Genomic DNA, 16,306 nt, shown 5'->3' on the forward strand with positions numbered 1-16,306 from the left:
TGTCTCATCAAGATTAAACCACCTGAATGAAGCTGGTCTGGAGCAGCCCTGGGCCAAGGGGAGGGGCAGGCAGCCCAGGGGCCCTGGGTACAGAGCAGTCACAGGACCTGGAGAATGTGGCCGCCCAGCTGATTGTGGACAGCTTGGGTGGTGTGTTCCCATTTCCGTAAAATACAATGTAAGTATATTCAAGGAAAAACAGTTTAGTCTGGTGGAGAGACCAGGGACCTACCTTTTTCTCTAGTATGGGTTGAGCTTTAAAAAGAAAAGGCAGAAAAGAACCAATCGTATTTAAAACAACATAATAACTGTAATATATAGATAAGTGACATCTTTAAAAAACCAACAAACAAAGCCCCAAAGAAACTGAAGGCAAACCCAGGCCCAACCCCAGGGGACTCAGGAAGGGATCGTGCCAGCAATAAAACCCAGCCCTAGCCCCAGGGCTTTGGGACCGCCTTCCAGGAAACCAGCGACCAGCGCCTCCAGGTCGCCCCTCTCCCGCTCAAAACACGCCTCCCGCGCCCCAGGCCTGCAAAGAAAAGAAGGTGGGTGCCCCTGAGGGGCCCAGAGCCCGGCCGCGCCGTGCGCCCCACTGCGCCCGCCCCGCGGAGTCGGGGGCTGGGCTGCGCCCCGCACCCCGTGACTCGCGGCCACGTGGTCGGCGGGGGCTGGGCCGCCAGCGCGGGGCCCAGCGGCGGCGGGAGGTGTCTGCGTAAGTGGGGAGCGGGGCTGCCCGGGACCCTCCGTCGGCCGGGGCGGGGCGAGCGGGCGAGCGGGCGGGGCTCCGGGCGCTGCGCTGTCCCCCAAAACCCCGGCCGCGACCCCAGCGATGGGCTCGGCCTCCCTCCCCAGGCGGGGCCGGAGGGGCGACGGGACGGCCGTGGGGTGGGGGAGACACCCCGGCGCCCCACCGACGGCCGCCTCCGTCACTTCCGCCGCGGGCCTCCCCACTCTGAGCGCGGGGCCGGGGAGCCAACGCCCTCCTGGAGCGATTACCTTTCCCCGCGAGCTTTCGGGAAAACCCAGATCCACAAGCAAGGCGGGGGGGACGGGGGGGGGGACGGGGGGACGGGACACATCTCAGCACAGCCCACGGCCCCACCCGCCCTGGTGGCCCAGGATGAACCCAGGCCCCTCTAGTTATTGAAATAGAGCCCGTGGGTAGAGAATGCCCAGCGGGTGGGGCGGACGGGAAGGGTTGGGGGGCTGGCTCAAGCTACGAGATCATAGCCAACATATTGAAGAGCGTGGTTGCACGCATCCTCTCATTTAATATTCCCCATTGTGAAATCTGCCAGGTAGGTACTTTTGTCTCCATTTTCACATAAGAAAACGGGCTCAGAGGACTTGGGTCCTTAGACCCAGGTCCTGCAGTAGGTAAAGGAAGGAAGGAGATTAGAACCCAGGCCTGTGCCGCAGCGGCGCCCCCTGGTGGGGGGTGGAGGCGCCGGGCCCACCTGTCAATCCTCTGAACTGAAAGTTAGCGCCTTCCTCTTCCCGGCTCAGACCACCTGGGGGGGTGTTACTGGGTGAGGGGGGGCTTCTCCCCTACCCCAGCCACCTGCATCCCGTTCTCCCCGCCCCTTACCCTTAAGCGCTTTTGTCACCTGCCCCCTGCAGGACAAGATGAAGCTCATCATCCTGGACGACTATTCTCAGGCCAGCGAGTGGGCCGCTAAGTACATCAGGAACCGCATCATCCAGTTTAACCCAGGACCAGACAAGTACTTCACCCTGGGGCTCCCCACTGGTGCGTTGTGGGATGGAGAGGGTGCCATGGGTTGGGAGTGGGGTGGCCTAAGAATAGGCATTAGGGGATTTTAGGGGGCCAGGTGGGTGGGCTCACTCAGCCAAGGGACTTTAACGAGGGCTCAGAGGTACTGGTGCTATGAGTGAACAACTCCCTTGCCTCCCCTGACAGGCAAAACAGAGGACCCGGCGTCCTTATGGGTTGGTTGAGTTGCTGCCTGCTCTTGAAGAGGCCTGGAGGAGGAGGAAATTGATTTTGGGGCTACATCTTAAGTCAGCCCTGTCAGCCAGGGTCCCTCAGCAGGATTAAGTCCCAATGCCTTAAGGCATGCATTTTATGTAATGAATAAATTTCTTTTCTGTGCATCTGGAGTGCGACTAGCTAGTCCCACCATCCTTACCTAGTCCCACCATCCTTACCTAGTCCCACCATCCTTAGCTAGTCCCACCATCCTTACCTAGTCCCACCATCCTTAGCTAGTCCCACCATCCTTGGGAGAATTGAGAAGATAGTCACTCAAAGCGGAACAGTCCCAGTTTCTTTGGGAAAAATCAGAATGTTGCCTTTATAGGAAGAAATTTTGACCCCAGCTCCTCAAAACAAATGTCCTGGTTATTTCTTTCAGAGAAGTGGGGGGGATTTGTCCCAGAGGCCCATCCACTAGAGCAAGGGTCTTCCATTTTTTTCTTTAAGTTGTCAAATAGTAAATATTTACGCTTCACTGGCCATACAGCCTCTGTTGCAGCTACTTAACTGTGCCCTTGTAGCTTGTAAGCAGCCATAGACAATACATAAATGAATGAACATCAATAAAACTCTACTTATGGATATTGAAGTTAGAGTTTGTATAATTTTCATGTGACAAAATAATACTTTTGATTTTTAAAAACCTAAAAAATGTAAAAACCATTCTTAGCTCGTGAACTGGACAAAAACAGCAGCAGGCTCGATTTGGCCCGTAGGCCGAAGTTTGCAGACCTCAGTGCTGGAGGTCTGGGAGCAGTGTCTGCTAGTACTTGTGAAACCAATACCTCAGGCCATGTGGGAGCTGCACTAACATCCTGTTGTCTAACTGGGTCAGAGTCTGGGCTTCTGCTGAAACCCTCCCTGGTTCCCCATGAGCCGCAGACTCAGATCCAAGCTCCTCAGAGTGGCATTTAGGGCCTTCCACAACCTGGCCCCTTTCTGACTGTCACACTTGAACCAGCACAGCATTTCCATATAGGTTCCTTGGGACATTCCTTCTGTTACATGAAGCACCAGGCAGGGTTCTGGGTGGAAACCACAGAAACCAACTCTGGCTAACTTAAACAGAAAAGGAATTTGTTGGCTAGAGATTGGGGAGCTTACAAAATTGATGGGAAGGCTAGAGGTTTGGAAAAGGGACAGGGTGGTAAATAAACTAGCCCAGGGGAAGGATAGGGAAGCTGTTGGCTCAGGCTGTTGTAAGTGCCAGGGATACAGCAGTGAACAAATTTCTTCCTTCCTGAAGCTTAAACAAGGAAGGGGGACAGGGAGTGTCTAGACGGGGGTGGGAGTTGCAGTGTTGGATACGGTGGCAGGGAAGGTCTGAGAAAAATTTGAGTAAAGGCCTAAAGAGGTGAGAGGTAGCCATGCAGATGCCTGAAGCAAGAGCACTGCTGGCAAAGGGAATGTGCCAAGGCCCTGAGGTAGAATTGCTTCGAGCCGGGTAAGTAACGAAGAGAGAGCGAGCCAGGGGCCAGGTTCTGTAGAGCCTTTATTGGACTGGTTATTATTCATAGTGAAATGAGAAGTCATTGGTGGGTTGTAGAGTGATCTGATTTGGGTGGGGCTCTTAATCTTTTTATCTTAAAACATTTCAAATATTCAGAAAAGCTGAAAGAATAGTACTATACTATTTACCTCGAATCACCAGTTATTAACATTTTGTCATATTTGCCTTCATCTCCTCTGGCTCATGTTCTGTCTCTACACACACACACACAATTTTTTTTTCTGTATTACTTGAAAGTAAGTTTTAGACGTCCTGACACTTTACCGCTTAAGTCTTTTACCACCTATCTCCTCAGTTAAGGGCATTATATAACCTTAACTTATATAACCACAATACCATTATATCTAAGAAAATGAAAAATCAGTCCACAATATCGTCTAATAAACAGACTATATTAAAAATATTTTCCCTACCCGGCCAGCGTGGCTCAGCAGCTGAGCATCGACCTAGGATCCAGGAGATCGTAGTTCGATTCCCAGTCAGGGCACATGCCTGGGCCGATCCCCAGTCAAGGCTTGCAGGAGGCAGCTGATCAACTACTCTCATCATTGATGTTTCCCTCTCTCCTACCTTTCTCTCTCTGAAATCAACAAAAATACATTTAAAAATATTTTTTTTCCCTAATTCCCACATTTACCTTTCATAACTTAAAAAAATTAACCCAGTGTCTAATCAGGCTTCATGTTGATCTTTAGTCTTTTAGTCTATAGCGGTCCTCCTGCCTTTTTTATGTGTTTTGTGACTGACTTTTTATTTTAATATGTTTTATTGATTTCAGAGAGAGGAAGGGAGAAAGAGAGGTAGAAAAATCAATGATGAGAGGGTCATTGATCAGCTGCCTCCTGCACGCCCCCTACTGGGGATTCCCCTATCGGGAATGGAACTGCGATCTCCTGGATCATAGGTTGATGCTCAACCACTGAGCCTCGCCAGCCGGGCTGGCTGGTTCTTTAATTAAAGACTCAACCTGAGAGTTTGTGCTCCTCAGAGAAGTCTTCCGTGAACCCACAGGCTGGCCTGTGCTTACCCGTCACAGCTGACATCACTGCTTCTTGCCCCCACTCCGAGACAGTGAGCTGTTCCAGGGTGGCTGCTATGCCTCTCGTTCCTCTGTGCCCCCATCACCAGCCCTTCTGCCTCGGCACATAGTAGTTGCTCAGGGCGTGTCATGTTAGTGATTAAGTCTGATGTTCCCTCAAGTAATAATCACAGTCATTTCAATCATCAGAATGCTGCACAATGGGGATTTAGCAATGGACAAAATAGACACAGCTGCGACCCTCTGGAGCTTACAGTCTAGTGGGGAAATAGGCAGTCAACAAGCATGACAGGATGGCAGCATTTGGGTAGGACTTCAGATCTGACTTCTTTGAACAGCCATGACCCTGACTCACTCCCGGGCGCCCTCTGGGCTTCCAGGAGCAGGGCCGGGGAGGGGACACGATCGAAGGGTGTTCTGGCCTCTCTTGTAGGGAGCACCCCACTTTGCTGCTACAAGAAGCTAATTGAGTACTATAAGAATGGAGACCTGTCCTTCAAATACGTGAAGACCTTCAACATGGATGAGTATGTGGGTGAGTCTTTTCCTTTCAATCTTTATCTGATTCCAGAAGAGTCTGTACTCCCCCCCACACACACACACAGGCTCCGCCCTGGAGAGGAATTCGGATGTGTCTGGAAACTAGTGACGTCTGGTGATAGGCTCAGTTACTGATACCTCTGTCTTCCAGGCCTTGGTTCACTCAGCTATAACATGGGGCTAATAAAACTCACCTCATAGGTTGTAAGCATTAAATAATATAACAGATGTGGAAGCCTCTTGTTTAGAGCAAGCACTTAGTATTCGAGTCATTTCTCCTTTGCCTCCTCCCCAACTCTATTTCCTATCTTTTTAGAACAAATGTTTGGAAATGGGATGGTGGTTGGGGTGTGTCCCTGTGTCTGTGTCTGGACATTCTCTGCAGTGTTCATCCCCTAGCCTTCCTTTCTGCCAGTACATTGGGAGGGGAGCTGAGACTGGTGTCCTTTCCACTGCTGAAAAGCTACACCTTGGTCTTGTCACCTCCTTCCACGCCCCATCCCGTAATTTTTAAAGGCTTCACTTTAAACATTTAAAAAAAAATTGTAGCAAAATACACATACATAAAATGTACCGCACTGACCATTTTTATATGCATTCAGTAGCGTTAAGCATAGTCACGTTGTTGTGAGACCAATCTCCACAACTCTTCATTTTGCGAAACTGAAACTCTATACCCATCAAACACCAACTCCTCACTTCCCACTCCCCCGACCCCTGGCTATCACCATTTTACTTTCTCTGAATTTGACTACTCCAGGTACCTGATATAACTGAATCATACAGTATTTTGTCTTTTTGTGACTGGCTTACTTCATTGAACATAATGTCCTTGAGGTTCATCCATGCTGTAGCATGTGTCAGAATTTCCTTCCTTTTTAAGGCTCACTTAAATATTCACTTTAAACATTCTTTTTCTTCTTGGCTGAAAAACATCTCTTTTGGGAAGCCCTGAGATAATTCTCTCTAACCACCTGGTGTTCAGGTTGAGGTTCAGGCTGAGCAGGTATAATGAGGTGAATGGTGGGGTTTGGAGGCACGGGGGGAGGGGTGTGCTTGCTTCCTTTCCCAGGTGGGCCTAGCCTCACCCCCAGGTGCCTAGGCCACCTGCAGAAGCCCAGAGGAACCCTGGCCTCCAGCCTATGTTCATTCCCTTATGAAAGGTCAACATGAGATTCCTCAGGCCTCTGGTGTGTAGCTACTCTGGGACATCAGCTCAGCCTGTCCCGAGGGGGTGAGGGTCAGAGGGCTGGTGCCCAAGGTTCCCTGATTGGCATTCCCCTGAGAGCATCTCTTAGGGCCTGGGGGTATCCTGGCATCCTCCTCGGAAGAGTCTGGCTCAGCCTGGGCATGACTGAGTGTGGCCATGGCCTCTCAGGTCTTCCTCGGGACCACCCAGAGAGCTACCACTCCTTCATGTGGAACAACTTCTTCAAGCACACCGACATCCACCCGGAAAACACCCACATTCTGGACGGGAACGCAGCTGACCTGCAGGCTGAGTGTGACGCCTTTGAAGAGAAGATCAAGGCTGCGGGCGGGATTGAGCTGTTTGTCGGAGGTGAGCGTGACACTGCAGGAGTCTAGGCCAGACCCAGCGTGGTTAGAACACATGCCTGTCTCAAACAGCTTCTTCTCTGTGCTAGTGATGGTGGGAGCCACTGTTGCTCTGAGGAGGCAGGGAAGGCAGAGTGGGGCCCCTCCCCCCTGCCTTGGTTGTGCAGCTCTGTAGCTGTGTGACGTTGGATATCTCCCCTTCCTGCACTTCAATGCCTTGTCCGAAAATTAAGAGGTTTGAATTTGGGCTCTGAGACTCTATTTCCCAATCTTAAAGTTTTGTAGCTCAGTCAAGTAAAATCACAGGCTCATGGAGTTCCAGAAGATTCCACACTCAGCCCCTGCACGCTATAGATAGCCAAGTAAACTCCAGGAAAGTTTTGTGATTTTCCCAAGATTAACTGGCCAGAGTAGTGGAGACAAGGCAGGAGCCTAGGGGCTCCTCTTGGATTTGTGCCCTCGTTCCTACCCTGGGCTGCCCTCTTACATTCCCACGTGTTGCCAGCTCTGGAGTCAGCCACAGGGGTGTGAAGTTGGACTGCCTTTTACTGTTCTAGATTTAACTTTACCAAGATGGGGAGGAAGAAGCCAGGAGTGCTTGTGATCTGAGACTGCATAAACTTGGCAGCCCCTGTCCAGGCCCCGTGTTTTATTCACTGCCACTCTATCCTGGTAGCAGAACCCCTGACTATTGGCAGGGGAGAGAGAGGGGTTACACTTCGATGAACTGGGGAGGCAGAAGCTATTTGGAATACCCCTTACTTAGTTTTTTGAGGATGGTAATAAGTTAACAATGACTGTGTATGCTCCAGAAAGAAATGGGCAGGAGGGGGGAGAGGGGAATATCATATACTTAGCGTACCTGCCCAGGGGTGAATGAGAAGAAACATGGTTTTCAAGGAGTTTTGCAGACCCCAGGTGGGGAAGGAGAGAGTACCCACCCTTGCAGCCTTGGGTCCCTGGCACTGATGGGGCTGCCCTCGCTGTCTCCCCTGGGCAGGCATCGGCCCCGATGGACACATTGCCTTCAATGAGCCGGGCTCAAGTCTGGTGTCCAGGACCCGTGTGAAGACGCTGGCCATGGACACCATCCTGGCCAATGCTAGGTTCTTCGATGGAGATCTGACCAAGGTGCCCACCATGGCCCTGACAGTGGGTGTGGGCACTGTCATGGATGCTAGAGAGGTAAGGGTGCAAGGGCACAGGCCTTCAATGGGGGGGTTGGACTAGTCTTTTTGTTAAAAAATTTTAATTGTCACAGGTACCGCCTGAATACATTTGTATTAAAAATGAAGACATTATAAGTGAGGGTAAAATCCCACTGACCCTATGACTTCCTCCCCCTCTTCGGAGGGAACCCTTGTTCCAAGTGTGAGGTGACTCCTTTGAGCACCGACTGCCCAGGAGACCCCAGGACCCAGGCCTCTGCATGTGTACCTCTTTCGAGCTCCTCACAGGCAGAGGAGCCCAGCACCACTAATGTCTGAATGTGAACTTGCACCTGCCCAGGTACTAAGAGGAACCCTCTGGTTCCTGCAGTTGAGGGGGGCCACTGTTTGAAGGGAGCTTCTGTAACTCCAAGATGTTCATGGTCATAGCCTGTGTTCAGGGATTCCTAAATGTGGAAAAGTGTGATTGAAAATACATGTCCTAAACGGAATTTAGTTTTTCCCTAGAAAGTTGGGTAACATTTGAATTTTTTGTGGTTCCAATTTCCTACTGCCTTTCACTAGAATTTTAGAAACATTTTTTCTTCCTGGGGTATATTTAGTGGGAAGCAGCTACAGACATTTTAGCTTTCAGCTTCTTTGCTGGAGTCTGTAAACAAACATCTGAGTCTAAAGTGACTTTTGTGCAATGCGCAATGGCGCCAGATTTCTGTTGGGCAGCCTGAAATCAGTGCCTAGAGCAGCCACTCCACTGTTCTCAGCCCTAATCTGAGAAAGAGCCTGGGCTGGATGCCAGGAAATTCTCTTCTATAGATCTGGGGTCCTGAACAAAGAGTCATCTTCTCTCCATGCCTCTGTTTTCTCACCTTTTAAGAAAGGAACAGTGCCCGGCCTGGCGTGGCTCAGCGGTTGAGCATCAACCTGGGATCCAGGCGATCGGGGTTCAATTCCCGGTCAGGGCACATGCCCAGGTTGTGGGCTTGATCAATGACTCTCTCTCATCATTGATGTTTCTATCTCTCTCTCCCTCTCCTTTCCTTTCTCTGAAATCAATAAAGATATATTTAAAAAAAAAAAAAAAGGAATAGTAAACCCTGTTCACAACTCCGTGGTGCAAGTGAATTACAGTGAAAGGAAATCCATGGAGCCGTGTTCCTTACGATCACTGTCCAGCACTTGGTATTTTAACTGTTGAAGGAAGTCTGTGCCTTGGCTTTATTTAAACACAAATCATTACCCCAAGTCACATTAGTAGGTCTAATACTCGGAAATGAAAATGAGCAGATTAAGGGGCAGCCTTGTTGGGATTCAGCTTTACCATGCAGATGACTCAGCGTTGCTTCCAAGGTCTCCTGGCAGATTGGGACCCATCTTTTTGCTCATGATTGTGAAAACCCACCCAGCCTAGGACCTTCTAGAACCCAGTATGAGAACTGTTGGGCTAAGAGGCGGGCCTTTGTATGGCCTATCTGTGCACAGGGCGCTTGCACAGTCCCCATCAAAGGTGCCAGGAGGCACTATGGAGTGATGGGTGGTCTAGAACATGCACTTAGGGTCAGAAACGCCCTGGGGCGGGTTACTTAACCCTGGCCCCCAACCCCAGCCCATTTCGTCATAGAACATGGGGGTAGTGATGCTCCCTACTCAGGGAACGTGGGACAGCGCAAGGGGCGCGGAGCAGTGTGTTGCACGCTGAGGACTTGTGGTGGGATATGGAACAGCAGTCCTTACGGCTGTTTGGGGCGGCCTGGACTTGCGGTTTCGCTGTGCCTCCCCCTGTCATGGGCTTGTTCTCTGGTCCCCAGGTGATGATCCTCATCACAGGTGCTCACAAGGCATTTGCTCTGTACAAAGCCATAGAGGAGGGAGTGAACCACATGTGGACCGTGTCTGCCTTCCAGCAGCACCCCCGCACCGTGTTTGTGTGCGATGAGGACGCCACCCTGGAGCTGAAAGTGAAGACCGTGAAGTATTTCAAAGGTGAGGGAGGCGTGGGTCTGGGAGCCGGTGGCCGAGTTCAGGATATGCCAGGAGTGGGAAGTGGGTCCAGCTTTCATGCTCTGGACATTTTAATCATCAACTCTGCTTTTAATAAAAATCAAACCCTGTCTCAGAATACAGTCATTTCTCTTCCATCCACACCTGTGAGGGTCCATTTCTGGAGACCTGTTTGCTCTGAGGCGGAGGGAAGAAAATGAAAAATTGTAGTCCAAGGGCTATGTGGTGATCTTGGCAGGACTGTTGAGCAAACGGTTCTGAGGCTCTTTTGTTATTAAATCTACCTGAAAAGGACACACTGCTTTAAGCAAATTTGTGTGAAAAATCCTCATGTACTGAGCAAATTGGGAATTTGTTCTTTGCTGAAAAGATTAACTCTTTAATGGCCAACTCTCCTAGAGATTGCATTTACAAAAGTCCTGTGGATTCCTGCGTTCTTCGGGAATAACAAATTGTTTTCCTATTCTTGGGGTGTTTTATCAGTTGGAGCCACAGAGACACATGAATATCAGTTCTAGGACAAACCTTGAGGGCTCTTGGACATTACTGTGGACAGTTGTGGAACTCTGCCTCTACCTGCATTAAGTACCTTTTGTTTTTATTTTTATTTTTTGTAGGTTTAATGCTTGTTCATAACAAGTTGGTGGACCCCTTATACAGTATGAAAGAGAAAGAAACAGAGAGAAGCCAGTCTTCTAAGAAGCCGTACAGTGATTAACCTGTGCTGACCCTAGTGTCAAGTACCTCATTGGGACAGGCCAATCTTTCTGGAAATTGTCTGGAGAACAGAATTGTATTTTTTTAATCCAGTATGATTACTCCAGATGAACAGGTGAACTTACTGTTCCTGGCTCTGCAGCATGGAGCCTAGTCGTGGAGTTTAGCTATAGGAGAAATGACTTGTTTGTAACTTAATCAGGAAAAAAAACACTCCGTAATTTTGATGTCTGCTCCACAGATGAGGGGTTTTGGCGCTTTGTTCTGCCTCTGACACTGTTCACATGTATAGCACACTCCAGTCAGGATTTCTATCATTATGTGCAGATTCTCAGTGGGGGAAAGAGGGGCTGTTGTACTGGACAGAGCCTCTTTGGAGAGGCTTGAGAGCCCCTCTTGAGCAGGCCTGCCCCTTATTTGAGAATCACTGTTCCAGATTAAGGGACAAACTCTCAATATGTAAAATCAGCATTAGGAGGCAGTCCCTCTGGTCAGTAACAAGTGCCATGGAAAGAAACCTGCTCCTTACTTTCTTTCCTCCTTTCCCTCTCTCTTTTTTTCTCTCTCTCAGTTGGCCTCTCCATGAACTCTGAGGACTCCTTGGGGAGGATTTGGGAGGGGAGGCTGAAGAGAAGGCTTTGCTGATAAGCTCAGAACCTCAAAGGGCCCAGCAATGTCAAACTCCTCTCCCTCAGGGACCTTCCAGTACCGGCAGGAAGGCAGAAGCCCTTTTCCCACCAGTGCCCTGTGTTTTGTTCCAAGGTCTCACTGGCTCCCCCTTTACATACTTATTAATACGCAGAAGGTCCACTGGGGCAACCAACACTGGCAAAATTTCAATGTGTTCAGCCAAGGTGACAGGGGCTGGGGTAAGCAGCTCAATTATGAGTTTAGTCACAACACCAGTGACATGTTCTCCTGCTTCCCTTAGGAGCTGAGTGCCAAGACTACATACAAATGCTTCTAAAGCCGCCTTTCCCCACCTAAAATACCCTGGCCTTCTCACCCTCTTGGGTTCATGTGGTGAGCTCTGATGTTTCCAGAACATCGGGAAATAGAACCCTTCTGTCCCTGTACCCTTCACCCTGTTCACAAGACGAGTCTATTGCTCTGCCTGCCTTTTACTCTCTTAAGCCTCCTGCTCCCTCTTTGTGCCTGCTTCAAGCTGCTGCCACCTCTATTTCTGATGAAGATCTTTCTGTGCTGTGCTGGGTACCAGCAATTTGTCCAACTTTTATACATGGTTGTGCTGTTATAGGTCAGTGGGCTTGCTTACAATGTGATGTTTTCTATTAAATCCAATATTTTCAAATTTGTCATTTGTGGACTTCACCCCCAATCCCCTAAAAGGTCAGAAGATGGTCTGGGTTCATACATATTTTGGGAATGGCTGGTGAACAAAGCTTTACACTCCTCATACAGCTCTGCAGGAAGTCACAATCATAGCAACTGGATCTTTTGCATTTACTCGGGGGAAAAGAAAATATTTCATAAAACTGAAGCACCTGTGTGGAAAATGGCAGGAATGAATAGTAGAACAATAAATTGTCATGTTCTAACTGTATTTGGGATCCAAACAAGGATATAGCTGTTAAAAAGAACAAGGCAGATCTGTGAACAGGAGGGATACAAAAACTGCATGGTATGGAAAATAGGTTTAGTTTTGTTTTTTAAAGTTAAAAATCAATAATAATGGAACATCTTGGGTCAGTATAACCAACTGAAGTACAAGTAGAAGTTGGAAGAAGGGTTTAATTTTTTACCAGTTATATTGACATATAATTTATGTGCCCATAAATTCACCTATTTTAAATATAAATGCAATGATTTTTATTAAGTTTCTGCATGGAGTTGTGCAGGTTCTCACCACAATCAATTTCTGTCATCCCCAAAAGCTCCCTACTCCTGTCCCATGCCAGGTGACCACTAGTGGGCTTTGTCTACAGGTTTACCTTTTCTGGATGTTTCACATAAATGGAATCATACAGCATGACATCTTTTGGGTCTGGCTTTCACTGAACATGTTTTTGAGGTTCCTGTAACATGCAGCAGTAATCCATTCCTTTTTATTGCTGAAGAGTACTCCATTATATGAGTATGTCCTCTTGTTTATCCAGTAAAAAGGGGTTAATTTTTAAGTAGGTATGTTACAGAAAAAAATTATATTAGAATGAAAGGAAAAAGGACTGTGATGATTGCCAAACTTAAGACATCTGTATGAACTCAGGACCTTACAAAGAGCTGTATTTCCCAGGCCTGTGTTTCCCTGGTGGCTCAACAGCAGTGTCATCTGCTTCAACCAGTTCTTGCGTGGATCCTGGGCCAGGCTGGGCCTCTGACACTATGCAGGGCTTCTTGGACAGAAGCTAATTTCATGGGTTTGAGCAGGGATCATAGTGGGCCTGGAATATCTTGTTGCCAGAAAGCAAAGGTGCTTCTAAAAACGAGGCAGTATTAAGAGGACAAAGCAGCCTGTTAAACAGGGCTCCCAATGACCAGGTTGTGACGATTTGATCAATGAAGAAATATTAAATATAGTTAAGAAAAAGTTGAGTCTGAAACCCCAAGTCTGATCCTCAAAACGGAAAAATATGAAGTATACTTGCAGAGTTGTATTTCAGGAAGAGGGGATAGAATATGTGTAAAGTTCTAAGTGGCAGCATGTTGACATAAATGTGTCACCTCTTCTAGAGATGGACACAGGAGCCTGTCCCACTCTTCCCCCCAGATATATCTATGGCTTACTCCCTAACTTCCTCAGATCTCTGTTCAAATGTTATTTATCAGAGAGATCTTCCCTGTCCAACAAAAAGTAGCAATCTTGATTCCCTCTCCCCCCTGCTCTGTTTTCTCAAATCTTTACCACTTGTAGTGATTTTGTTTCCCACTAAATGTAAACTTCATGAAAGCAGACTCTAAATACTGCTCTATCCTGTCCCTATCAGTGCTTTAATTTCTAGAAGGCACACATTATTTGCTGTAAGCCTGACAGTTACCCCCATGAGTAGTGATCATATACAATAACCAGGAGAAACAATAGCATATTATATGATAATAGATTAGCCAATTGGCCTACTGAGATCTAACTTTGCAAATTTGATGCCTTTCCTGGAAACCGTAACCCTTACTGTGAGGAGATGCATACGTTTCCAATGAGATATTGTGAAAGAATGCTGAGTTATGTAGTAACGGGTAAAACAGAACACAGTAATTTGGACCTCAAGGGTGCACTTAACACCAATCACACCATAGTCCATTCAGTCTTCTTGAATACTAATTCATATGGTCTCCAGCATCCAATCTCTCTTCCCCCAGCTTTTTTCGCAGCTGATGAGCTTGAAAGTAGAAGTAATCAGGAAAGAACAAGCTCCCACCATACCTGCCAGCCCTGCCCTCATACTCTGCCTTCTTCCTGTTACTTGCTTCTTGGCCAGTCCCTCCACCGACACACTAGATCCCATCTTCTCTTGCCTCCTTGAAGGCTCTGCTCCAGCAAGACTCTCCTCCCTCCCGCAGCATCAAATCGTTCTTTCCTGGATCACTCCTATGAGCATACAAAATAAACTTTAAAAACAAAACTATCCTGTTTGCTCCCTCCTGTAACAGCCTCATTCTCTGACCCCTTTTATTGCAAAATTTCTAGAGTTACCAATATTCTGGCTCTCAGCTTTTAAAAAAATTTGAGAAACACTCAAATTTGTTGGCCCACTTATTTATGCATTCACTGGTTGCTTCTTGTGTATCCTGACCTGGGATCAAATCTGAAACCTTGGCATATCAGGATGCTCTAACCAACTGAGCCGGTTGACCAGGGCTGGCTCTAATCTTTTCCCTCCTGTTCTGTCTACCTGGTATTCCCAATATGCATATGCTACACGTTTTGTAATTGTCTCACAGTTCTCGAATATTCTGTAACAACCCCCGCTCCACCCCCCGTCCATTCCTTTTAAAATTTCAGTTTGGGATATTTTATGGACATTTCTTCAGGCTCACTGATTCTTAGTTGTGTTCAGTCTACTGATGAGTCCATCAAAGGCATTCATTCTATTACAATGGGTTGCGGGGTTTTTTTAGCATTTCTTTATGATTCTTAGAGTTTCCATCTTTTGCTTACGTTACTCATCTGGATTTTGCATGTTGGGGTTTTTCCATCAGAGACCTTAGCATATATTTTTTAAATTATGTTTTTATTGATTTCAGAGAGAGGAAGGGAGGGAGGGAAACATCAAGAGATTCATTGATCAGCTGCCTCCTGCACGCCCCCTACTGGGGATGGAGCCTCCAACCCAGGCATGTGCCCTTACTGGGAATTGATGCCCAACCACTGAGCCAAGCCGGCCATCCCTTAGCATATTAATCATAGAAAAATTACCTGTCTGATAACTTAAAATCTCTGCCATATCTGAGTCTGGTTCTGATGCTTGCTTTGACTCTTCAGACTTTTTCCCCTGCCTCTTAGCATCCTTGTAATTTTTTATTGAAAGCTGGACATGACCTACTGGGTGACAGGAACTGAGGTAAACAGGCCTTTAGTGTAAGGCTTTATGTTGATCTGCTAGCAGCTAAACCATGTTTAATGTTTGCTGGAGGCATCAGAGGCTTCAGTTTCCTTCAGTGTCCTTGTTTTTGTCTCCACCGTTGTCTTCAGGTTTCCCTAGAAATTTCTTCTTCAAACAGTCTGTTTTACATATGTCTTAAGAGCTGTAATCCACTGTTACAATCCTGGAGCCCTACTGGTGGTATGGTATTAGGGAGAAGCGGCATTCAATAATCATGATTAAATCTGTTTTGGGGGTTTTGTTTTTGTTTTTAGTGGGCTGGAGTCCCTGGGCTGAGGCTTTGAAAGTCTCTTGGCTTTTTCTTTTATTCTCCCCCTCCTGTGAGCCAGGAAGGCTAGAGGGGGCTCGAGCCATCCAACTGCCCTTCCCTTAGGTCAGAGAAGGCTCAGGCAAAGTACTTTTCCCCGAGGGTAGCCTTCTGCCATAGAAACAAACCTTTAAGGGTATTTCAAAATGGATACAGGAGGATTTTTCTGCCATTTTTACAGTGAGAGCCTGGGGGAACCTCTGGAGGTAAAATGCATTAAAGTGTGGGGGCCCCAGGAATTTTTAACTCTCCAGCTAGTGCATACTCAGCCTCTAGCAAGTCCTGGTTAATGGCTGCAGCAGCTTCAGCTTTAAGTGAGCTGATCTGTATTTTCTGCATTTTCCAATCTCTAGTTTTCATGGTGGTTTGCCATGTGACCTTGGTTCTCTGATGGATCTACAAAAAGTTGATTTTGTTTGTTCAGCTTTTTTCTTGTTGTAAGGATGCCCCCATTGTTTCTCAAACACTCCAGGTTTTCACATCCCCTCCACTGAAAGAGTACTTGTCAAAGTCACCAATGACCTCTGCTTTGATTGCTCAGTCAATTCTTAGAGCTCCTATTATTTGACCTATTTGCAGAACCTGATAGAGCAGACCACTCCTTCCTTCAAACTGGACGTGGCTTCCAGGATATCACACTCTACTGATTTTCCTACCTTACTGTGCACTCTGTCTCTGCTGGTTCCTCCTCATTGCCCTGACCTCTTAGCATGTGGAGTGCCCCAAAACTCAGTCTCTGGACCTCTTCTAAACAACTCACTCCCCTAGTAATTCCATCTAGTCTCATGGCTTTAAATACCACCTGTATGTTGACTTCCACATTTACATCTCCATCCTGAGTCTCTCCCCTTGAACTACAGGATACAATATCCAACTGCCTACCTAACATCTCCATTGAGATAACTACAAGG

At 47.6% G+C, this 16,306-nt stretch overlaps 1 protein-coding gene across 4 annotated transcripts; it reads left to right on the forward strand.

Moving 5' to 3' along the window:
• Positions 1-401: 401 nt before the first annotated feature.
• Positions 402-11,843, forward strand: GNPDA1 (glucosamine-6-phosphate deaminase 1). 4 transcript variants are annotated; one of them, XM_081134889.1, is made up of 7 exons: positions 402-548; positions 1,624-1,753; positions 4,982-5,083; positions 6,467-6,649; positions 7,646-7,830; positions 9,620-9,794; positions 10,430-11,843. In XM_081134889.1, the coding sequence occupies exons 2-7, from the start codon at positions 1,630-1,632 to the stop codon at positions 10,528-10,530; spliced, it is 870 nt and encodes a 289-aa protein (XP_080991015.1). In that variant the 5' UTR covers positions 402-548; positions 1,624-1,629; the 3' UTR covers positions 10,531-11,843. The 4 variants fall into 4 exon arrangements, with proteins under 4 accessions (XP_080991015.1, XP_080991014.1, XP_080991016.1 ...); XM_081134888.1 differs by lacking the exon at positions 402-548 and adding an exon at positions 626-715; XM_081134890.1 differs by lacking the exon at positions 402-548 and adding an exon at positions 938-1,301.
• The last annotated feature ends 4,463 nt before the right edge of the window (positions 11,844-16,306 follow it).

Source organism: Miniopterus schreibersii, assembly GCF_964146895.1.
Source record: "Miniopterus schreibersii genome assembly, chromosome: 4".
In the NCBI taxonomy this organism is placed as follows: domain Eukaryota; kingdom Metazoa; phylum Chordata; class Mammalia; order Chiroptera; family Miniopteridae; genus Miniopterus; species Miniopterus schreibersii.